This window comes from Schistocerca cancellata, chromosome 3 (genome assembly GCF_023864275.1).
Source record: "Schistocerca cancellata isolate TAMUIC-IGC-003103 chromosome 3, iqSchCanc2.1, whole genome shotgun sequence".
In the NCBI taxonomy this organism is placed as follows: domain Eukaryota; kingdom Metazoa; phylum Arthropoda; class Insecta; order Orthoptera; family Acrididae; genus Schistocerca; species Schistocerca cancellata.
In genome coordinates this window covers 645,914,015-645,923,532 of record NC_064628.1, presented here as the reverse complement: position 1 = coordinate 645,923,532, position 9,518 = coordinate 645,914,015, and the positions used below count along the sequence as shown (strand labels likewise).

Genomic DNA, 9,518 nt, shown 5'->3' with positions numbered 1-9,518 from the left:
ATGCAGTTTCCCAAGCAGAAAATCTAAAATCTCGCAAACAAAACGTTGTCGTCACGTTGTATTTCTTGTGTATTTGTTATTAGATACTTTTTTACCCAAGGTCGTCTTTGAGTTTTCTTTTTTTGTGGCCTTTTCATCACAATAAACAAAGCACCAACCCTTCTAACAAAGAAGGGGATGCGTTGCAGACCGCTTGGCGCTTGCGCAATAAGGCAAGGTGTGGACACCAGAACGGCATATCTGCGTTCTTTCCACTAATTTTTGTGCATACCCTTTTATTCCTACGCCTCTGCGATTGCGCACGAGGAAATATGCATCGTGTGGACGTATTTTTCTTTTCTATGAAGCCGCTTTGACTCCGCAAGTTGTTATGGGCGCTGCGCATGCGCAAACGACTATCAGCTGTTGTGAAGAGGTGTAACCAAAGTATGTTTATTTTTGTCTTCAGTGCTACGGACACAGATATCAACAGGGCGCTTAAAAAGTGACATGTTACTTTTTTTATGGAGAGTTGGCTATTAAATGACGAACCGTCTTTTGATAGGAATATTGCTTGAAATATTAGTACATGAAACGTGAAGTGCTTACCGATTTCCTACTGCCATCGCGTAATGGTGCACGTTTTTACTTTTGTTATTTCTTTAACATGATAGTTTGAGTGTAATGCCGATTTATATTTGTGACTGGTAGCTGTTGATCTTTCACTAATATGAGTTGTAATCCTGAAGAACTCATTGAGGATGCCTTGACATCCTCCACAAGAGCTGTGCAGTTTGACAGGTCAGGTCAGCATGAAATTGCAGCTTATTATTATCGTGAAGCAGCAAGGTTCTTAAATGTAGCAGCTGGTAGCTCAGCGGATGCAGAACAGCAGGAAACTTGGAGGACAAAAGCACGTGAATACGTTTGCAGAGCGATTCAATTAGATAACCTCGGTAAGTCATTCAGAACGACACGTTACATTTTTTCCTCCATTACCAAAAATGCAAAGATTAGCGAAACTGTTTAGGGGACAAATGCTAGGTTGTAGGACAAACAACAAATGTGTAAAATTACAGCATGATAAAGGAACATTTGAATCCTTGATTTACTTTCAGTGATGTCTCTCTGACACTCCAACTAAATTTTTCCCCCTCTCGTGCAGTGTGCAAGCTTGCTTAGTATATGTGGAGATGTTGATGCCTTTCTTGAAGTAGACATGAGTCTTACAGTAAATGGTGTATCAGAACATGGTGGTTAAATCACAGCACTAAAGCATCCCCAACAATCATGTTCAACTAAGAAGGGAAATATATAATTTTGCAGAATCGTGAATGCTGTCACAGTTACACTATGCTGAAAATTTACGGGTTAAACAATGGTAAGATGTTTACCAAGAACACAAAGTACATGAAAACATACTAACTGTTAGCTTTTCTCTGGGGACACAAGATCCCTAGACGAAAGCTAACAGGTAGTATGTGAACAAATGCCCATAAAAGCTTGAACAGTTTTGTAGTAGATGAGAAGTGTAATTCATTCCTAAAATATTACTGTAACACTATGGAACCAGAATGAGATTTTCACTCTGCAGCGGAGTGTGCGCTGATATGAAACTACCTGGCAGATTAAAACTGTGTGCCGGACCGAGACTCGAACTCTGGATCTTCAGCTTCGCGGGCAAGTGCTCTACCAACTGAGCTACCCAAGCACAACTCACGCCCCGTCCTCACAGCTTCACTTCCGCCAGTAACTCGTCTCTTACCTTCCAAACTTTACAGAAGCTTTCCTGCGAACCTATAGCACTTGCCCGCAAAAGGCAAAGGTCCAAGTTCAAGTCTCGGTCCGGCACACAGTTTTTTCTGCGAGGAAGTTTCACTATGAAATCAGATTCTCTTCACAATGAGTTGGTAAAAATTGCAGTGAAACCAGAGAAAGGATGGCCAACATTTGAGAGTAAGTAGGCTGTATTGTGCCAGGAAGAGAGGGACAGAGCTTTTGTAATTTGTAGGGCTAGCTCTAGTCAAGACTACTAGAAGGATTGCAAAATTTTTAGTTATGGTGTCAAAAAGCCAAGAACCATACTTTAAGCAGAACAAATTCAAAATTCCAAGAACATTAGTGGACATGAAATGGATAAACTTAAAAAGAGAACTAAAGATAGCTGTTTATCAAGCACCTGATGACAGTAGCGACGAGGTAGATGGTATTACATTCAAATAATTGACCAGTAAATTCAATGAATTCTGCATAACATGAGCAGAAAAACAAAGGGACAAAAATGGGCCATCAAAAGCAGATGCATCAGACATACTTAGAATGATGTAGCCTTCTGTTCCATTTTTGCCCAACCATTTACTAGAGAGATCTTAAAAAAATCTTTCTGCCATTGCAAAACAATAACTCTTCAACAGGCCATGATAGTATTTCAATTGGTGTACTAAAATCTTATTGATGTAGCAGCATATTCCCACCCCCCCCACCCCCTTCTTTGAACCTCAATTACAAACCCATTCCCCTCCTTCAGGTATACTAAGGAGTCTTTTTAGGAAGTACTTTACTACAGAATACTGAAATAATCTTATCAGCAGCTCATTGTATCATGCGTAAAGACTTCTCTACAGAGAAAGCAATGTATGATTGCACAAATTTAGTTCTAATATAATTAAACAAGAAGTATTTTGCTGTGGCCATTTTCTGTGATCTTGCCAAGTTATTTGGTTGTGTTAATTGAAAAATTCTGCTTGAGAAACTAAAATGGTATGACAATAAAGCTTGTGTGCAGTGAGACATTTCTTAACAGCAATAAACATGGGTGTCACAGCCTAAAAAATTATACAACAGGAATAAAATTAAAATTCAGGGTGGGGAAACATTAAATAAGGGGTACTACAAGGTCAAGTGTTTGACCCACTGATGTTCTTGGTCTACATAAATGATTTTTGCAGGACATTGGTGGACTCTCCAAAAATTGGGATGTTTGCTGTTGCCACATATAAATTGGTAAAGGACCCACACACATCCATACCAGAGACATGCAGCAAAATATTGGAACAGCCTTACATCTGATTCATAGCAAGTTTAGCACAACTACCATTTTTTGGCAAGCTAAATGCACAATAATACAAAACAGTGCACCATCCGAAAACAAATATTATTAAAAAAAAAAAAAAAAAGAGAGAGAATATCAATTTCCAACATAACGCTACAGCCACAAAACCAACAGGAATCGTACACTTCACTCGACCTATATAGCTCAAATGAAGCCCACAATACCAAAAATCCTACATCTGCAACTCCATAAAGCAGAATTGGACGTTTCCTTTGACTAATATGCCTCAAACGAAGACGACGGTACCAAAAAACCAACATCCCCAACTACGAAAAGCAGAATCGGACATTTCCATAAACCTGTACAGCTCAAATGTGTCCCTTGATGTCAAAAAACCAACACCAAAAACTCTGAGAAGCAGAATTGGACACTTCCCTTGACCTACATAGGTCAAATGCAACTCTTGATACCTACTGGCAAACCACAAATAAAACAAAATGCCACCACAAACTTCACTCACCTACATAACTCACAAAACACAGCCAAAACGAAAACCCCAACAACTCGAAAACCCAAAAATCTGGATATTCACTACATCAATTAAAATACAACTAAAATGCCGTAAATATAACACAGTCAAAACTTTACAGTTACTATAGAATAAAACCAAAACAAAAGCCTCCAACAAAATTACCTAGTTCCCCCCCCCCCCCTCCCCCCACACACACACACACATTCAAAACAACCCAAAAACTGCCCCTTCCTGCCTCTCACTCAACAGCGACTTACCAATTTCAACAACGATCCCTGATACAACTAACATCCCCGTATACTTCATGTACTCTGAACACACCTCATGACAAAAAGAAAACCAATCTAAAATATTTCTATCACTCGGAACAGTCTCATGCACAAAGAAACTTAAAGAGGACCTATAACAAAAGTAATATGTATGCAAAAGTCTCCCGTACGGTCAACCTAGATTTCTCAAACCAGGTTCCATGCCATATCAAACACCAGATGTTGTCGCGCCGACAGTGCCACATGTATAGATCCCTGGTTTGAGATGCTGGGACTCTCGTCAACTTAATGCTTTGCCCGCAGGTGTGGCACCTAACATATTCTGTTATTAACACAAAAAGCTGCAGGAAGTTTATTACTGACAACATACCGTCATCCGTAGCAGCATGTAACAAAAAGCTGGTAAGCTTATCAGTTATATTCATCCCTAGCAAAAAACAATAAAAAAATATAAAATTCCATTCCACACGGCAAACACACATCAAAGTAGAGGCCCACTGCACTCTGGATTCCTCCTGTGAGATCATATGCACTTGGCTGCTTGACGGCCTTACTGAGGCTGAAATAACAGCCTATCTCACTAACCAGGGAGTGATTGCAGTTCACCGCATCATGAAAACGGTTGATAAAGAACAATGCTAACTCACACTCTATTCCTTACATTTAACTATGTGGTACTTCCAACAAATATTAAGGCTGGCTATGAAGCTATTACTTCAGATGATATATCTTGAATCCCATGCGTTGCTATAACTGTCAGCGCTACAGCCACACCTGTGAATCTTGTGAAAATGCTGCCAAATGAGTAACCTGCGCCAGAGTCACTAATGAGGATGAGTGTCCAACTCCTTCCCCTCACTGCATCAACTGCAATGGTGATCATGCTGCTTCCTTCTGTGACTGTCCAATCTACCTCAATGAGAGAGCTGTTCAGGAGATCCAGGTGAAGGAAAGAGCTCTTACTCACATTTTTCGGAATATGTTGGCTAGCTGCAAACCTTATACACCACCCTCTGGCTACTATACTACAGTTCTTGCTCTACCCCGACCTATGAAGGACAAGGCTGTGCAGACTTGTGATTTCCAGTTTAGCACCACAGTTGTGAAATTGTCCAATTCCGAGGTCACACACTCATCTTCATGTACTACAGGTGCACGCCATACCAACAAACCTTCACCTGTGCCAGCAAAATTGCACGCCTCTCAAACAAAAGCACAGGAATCCAAAAAGGAGTACTCTTGCGATGACTTTCTGTGCACATATAGCCAGCCACTGTCTGGGTCAACATCTAAGAAACGCCAAGTTTCTAAGCAGTCAAACAAAGGCAAATGATCTTCCCCTTCTCTACTTTGGCACTGTTCTTCAATGATGTCACCAGACCATACCCTTACTTGGCTGACATCTGATTCACCAGGACATACCACCAACAAACAGTGTGCTGGCCAACCGAAGGTGAATGCCGACACTTCTGTCAAACTAATGGATCAGGATCCTCCAGTTTCTGTACCTGGTCGTTGTGCACATTCAAATTCTGGCACTCGGTAGTCACTGCGGTGACTGGCCCTTATTTGACCCATCTCCTGTCTATCATTCAACATGGTTATTCTCTGATGGAACTTCACAGCATCAGATCCAACAGGGTTGAATTATAGCTTCTCTTGTGATCACACGTCCAGTTGTTTTCTGCCTCCAGGAAGCAAGATTATGCCCTCACATTCTCTTTCACCTCTCACACTTCATTTCAGTCCATTTTGACCTCCCCCTGAGACGGCGACTGTGGCTCATGGGGGAGTTGTGTCGCTCCTTTGAGATGACGTCAGTAGTCACGCCATTTCCTTGCACACCTAGTTTCAAGCAGTTGCCATACGTCTTTCCCTTCCCAGTTTCATGTTCTCTCTTTGCAACCTCTACTCACTCTCATCTTCTGCTGTCACCAGGGCATATATTTTGCAACTTATTGCTCAACTTCCTCCTCCCTTTTTGCTGTTTGATGACTTCAATGACCACATCCCCTTTCAGGCTCTCCGTGCCCCAGTCTGAGAGGCTCTTTCTTTCCTAGTAGATAATTTCAACAAGCTCAGTTTAATCTGTTTGAACAGGAGTACATCCACATCTCTTTCCAATTCCATGCACTGCTTTTACCACTTGGACCTTTTGATCTGTACTGCTCAGCTTGGTCATTGCCTCGAGTGGTTCATTCTCTCCACACACACTCAAATGACCATGTCCTGTGCATCATTTGTTTGCTAATGCCTATCCCCTCTGTGCTTCCAATGAAATGGTAGCTTTCCAAAGCTGTTTGGCTGCTCTACTCCTGACTGACTACTTTTGATGAACACCATTTTCCCTACATTGGTGACCAGGTATAATATCTTACAAATGCTATTTTTACTACTGCAGAATGTCCCATACTTTGCACCTCTTCCTCATCATGAGATGCCCCTGTCTGCTGGTGGACTTAGCATGCTGCTATGTGATCCGCATGCGAAGATGAGCTCTCTGTGTTTTTTAATGCCATCCCACGATGACAAACTATATCTGTTAGAAACAGCTTTGTGCGCAATGTCGCCGCATTTTCAGGGATAGGGGGGGGGAAAAAAAAAACACAACTTGTTGGCTTTCTTTTCAAAGCTCTTTTTACAGTTTTACTCCCTCTTCTGTTGTTGGGGGTAATCTCCATCGGCTTTCAGGGACCATGGTTCATTCCACAGTTCCTGGTCTGACCATAGTGAACAATGTCATTGTAGACCCTCTTGATAACTCCAACACCTTGGGCCAATATTTTGCAGACATTTTGAGTTCCACCCACTACCATACTGCCTTCTTCTCTCTCTGAAATGGGTGGTGGACGCAAGGACAATATCTTTCTCCTCCCAGAATCCTGACTGTTACAATACTGCTTTTATTATAAGGTAGCTTGAATGTACGCTCTCTTCATACCAGTCATATGCTCCAGGACAAACTGGCGTTCACATTCTGATGTGCTTTCGTATGAACATATAACCGCATTTGGACATATGGCACATTTTCCAGTCATTGGCATGGTGCCATTGTCATTCCCATACCTATGCATGGTAAGGACGAACACCTTCCTTCCAGCTGCCACCTAATTTCCCTCACCAGTAGTGTCTGCAAGGTGATGGAATATATGATTAATGGTCAGCTGGTGTGATGGCTTGAGTCTTTGAATCTCCTCACTGACACCCACTGTGGGTTTCCTAGGCAGCGCTCTGCATATGACATCTGCTGGAGGATGGGCACCATCTGTATTATGTACGAGTGGGGCTCCTGGGGCTCCTGTCCCTTTTTACCCAGGAATTTTTAAACGGCCAAGTTTTTGAGGTAAGTGTGGGTTCAGCTCTGTTGGACACTTTTATTCAAGAGATTAAGGTGTCTCAGTATTCTGTGCTCAACGCCATCTTATTTGCCATAGTCATTAACCCTATTATGGATTGTCTTCTGCCAGGTATCTCTGGCTGTCTTTTTGGTGATGACTGTGCAATGTATTGCAGCTCTCAGTGAACCTGTCTACTTGAGTGGCATCTTCAGAAATGTCTTGATTATCTTTACTCATGAGCATCGACAATGGCTTCCTCTTTTCTGTTGGCAAGACTGTCTGTGTGAACTTCTGGAAGTGCTAGGAGTTTCCTCTTCTATCGCTATGTCTCAGCACATTCCTTCTTCCGTTCACTGACACAATGAAATTCTTGGGGCTCATGTTTGATAGGAATCTCTGTTGGTCTTCCCATGCCTCTTACTGGCAGCTCGTTGTATTCGCTTCTCATTGTTGTATGTGTTTAATGTGGTACCTCGTGAGGAGCAGATTGGACCATCCTCCTACATTTAAACCAGTCCCTTTTCCATTTGAAAGTGGATTATGGCTGTATCATATATTCATTTGCATGTCCATCTGTCTTACTGTGTATTAACACAATCCACCATTGTGGGATACGTTTAGCCACTGGTACTTCTATACTAGTCTCGTTAAGAGTCTTTATGCTGAGGCTGCTAACTTACTTCTATCTTAATGGCCGGAAGTTCTCCTCCGCCATTACATGAGCCACCTGCTTTCTATGCCTGATCAACCATCCTGTGCTCCCTTTTCTGACAATTCCCTTGACCACCAGTATGGGCTGCACCCATCTTCTTTTGTTTGCTGCTTTGACAGCTTTGCTTTATTCTCCCTGCCACGTTCAACATGGGTGTGAGCTGTTCTTCGCCCTGGCTTCAAGCTGATGTACCTGTTTATTACAGACTCCATTTGCTCCCTAAGGTCACTACTACTAGTCTGGTGTATCACAACAAGTTTCTCGCACTTCGTTTGCGGGTTGGGTACAGTGGCATCATCTACACTGAAGGTTCCAGGGCTGACCGTGGTGTCGCATTTGCCATTGTACTTGGCTATGATTCACTGTCGGCTTCTTGACCAATGCTCAATTTTTACCGCGGACCTTTATCGGGCCACCCACCAGTACCCCGGTGATACGGGCTTCCAAATTATGTCATCTGCTCAGATTCTCTCGGTGCTCTTCAAAGCTTCCGCATGCTGTACTGAGTCCATTCTTTAGTACAATGGAACAAAGACTGGTTCCACCCACTCACTGGGGGATGGTGGTGGGGGGGAGGGAGCGGTGGGAAGCCAACACGGTGTTCCTGCGGGTCCCTGGTCACATCAGCATGCTAGTGAATGAGGCTGCTGGTACTCCTGCAAAGGCTGTAGCTCTTCTCCCTCAGTCTGATAGTCATTCTGTTCCTTCAGATGATCTTCGTTTTGCTGTCTGTTATTGTGTAGTATCACTTTGGAGTACACAATGGTCTTTCTGGTCCAGTGTCCATTTTTTAACTATTTACGTTTACGTCTATGTTTGCCGTCTACTCAGTCAGATGGTTTAGCAGATGACATGCATTCTATTGATCGCGCCTTATTTTTTATTCACTGCAGCAGCATGGCAAAGCAAATTTAATCCCTCGTGTAGGGACATACGCCATCTCAATGATGTTTTGGGAAATTTTCCCAAGGAACATCCTTGTCCTTACTGCTCCTCGTTTGAAGTTGCTTGATTGGGTGTTTGCCTTTTTGCCTGATGTTTTTATTTAGTACTTGTTGTTTCATATGTTACGATCCTGCTGCTTATGACCATAGCAGTTGTGCACCCCAAAGCACCGACACCCCCCCTCCCCCTGCCCCCTCCAAAAAAAAAAAAACACACACACACACACACACACACACACACAAAACACCATTATTCATGGATCAGAGCAGACTGGTGGAATTGGATGCTTCCAAAGACATGTTCACATTAACTAACATATTTCTACATGTAGAGCCAGCTGCCATTCACCACATCGACTAGAAATTTTGTCTAGGTCATCTGGTATCCTTCTACAGTCAATCGACGATATCTTCCCAAACACTACAGTGTCATCAGCAGACTGCTGCTCGCACTGTCCATGTGTATAGAGAATAAGAGCAGTCGCATCACACATCCCTAGAAGCACTCCTCATTATACCTTTTTCTTCAGTGAATACTTATCATCAAGAACAACTTACAGGGTCTATTTCTGGAGAAATCTTTGAGCCACTCACATGTCTAGGGACCTAATGATCTGTGTGCTTAATAGTCTGCAGTGGGGCACCCTATTCCAAGCTTATACGACATGGTGACCAGGACGTAACTCATTACA

The 9,518-nt window shown here is 42.6% G+C and overlaps 1 protein-coding gene across 3 annotated transcripts in view; it reads left to right on the top strand.

The window, feature by feature from the left end:
• Positions 1–417: 417 nt before the first annotated feature.
• LOC126175597 (calpain-7-like) overlaps positions 418–9,518 on the top strand; it is a 143,077-nt gene continuing 133,976 nt past the window's right edge. For all 3 annotated transcript variants that reach the window (XM_049922467.1, XM_049922468.1, XM_049922466.1), the window contains exon 1: positions 418–935. In XM_049922467.1, coding sequence (XP_049778424.1) covers positions 710–935 — 226 coding nt within the window. In that variant the 5' untranslated portion in view covers positions 418–709. The remainder of the gene's footprint in view (positions 936–9,518) is intronic.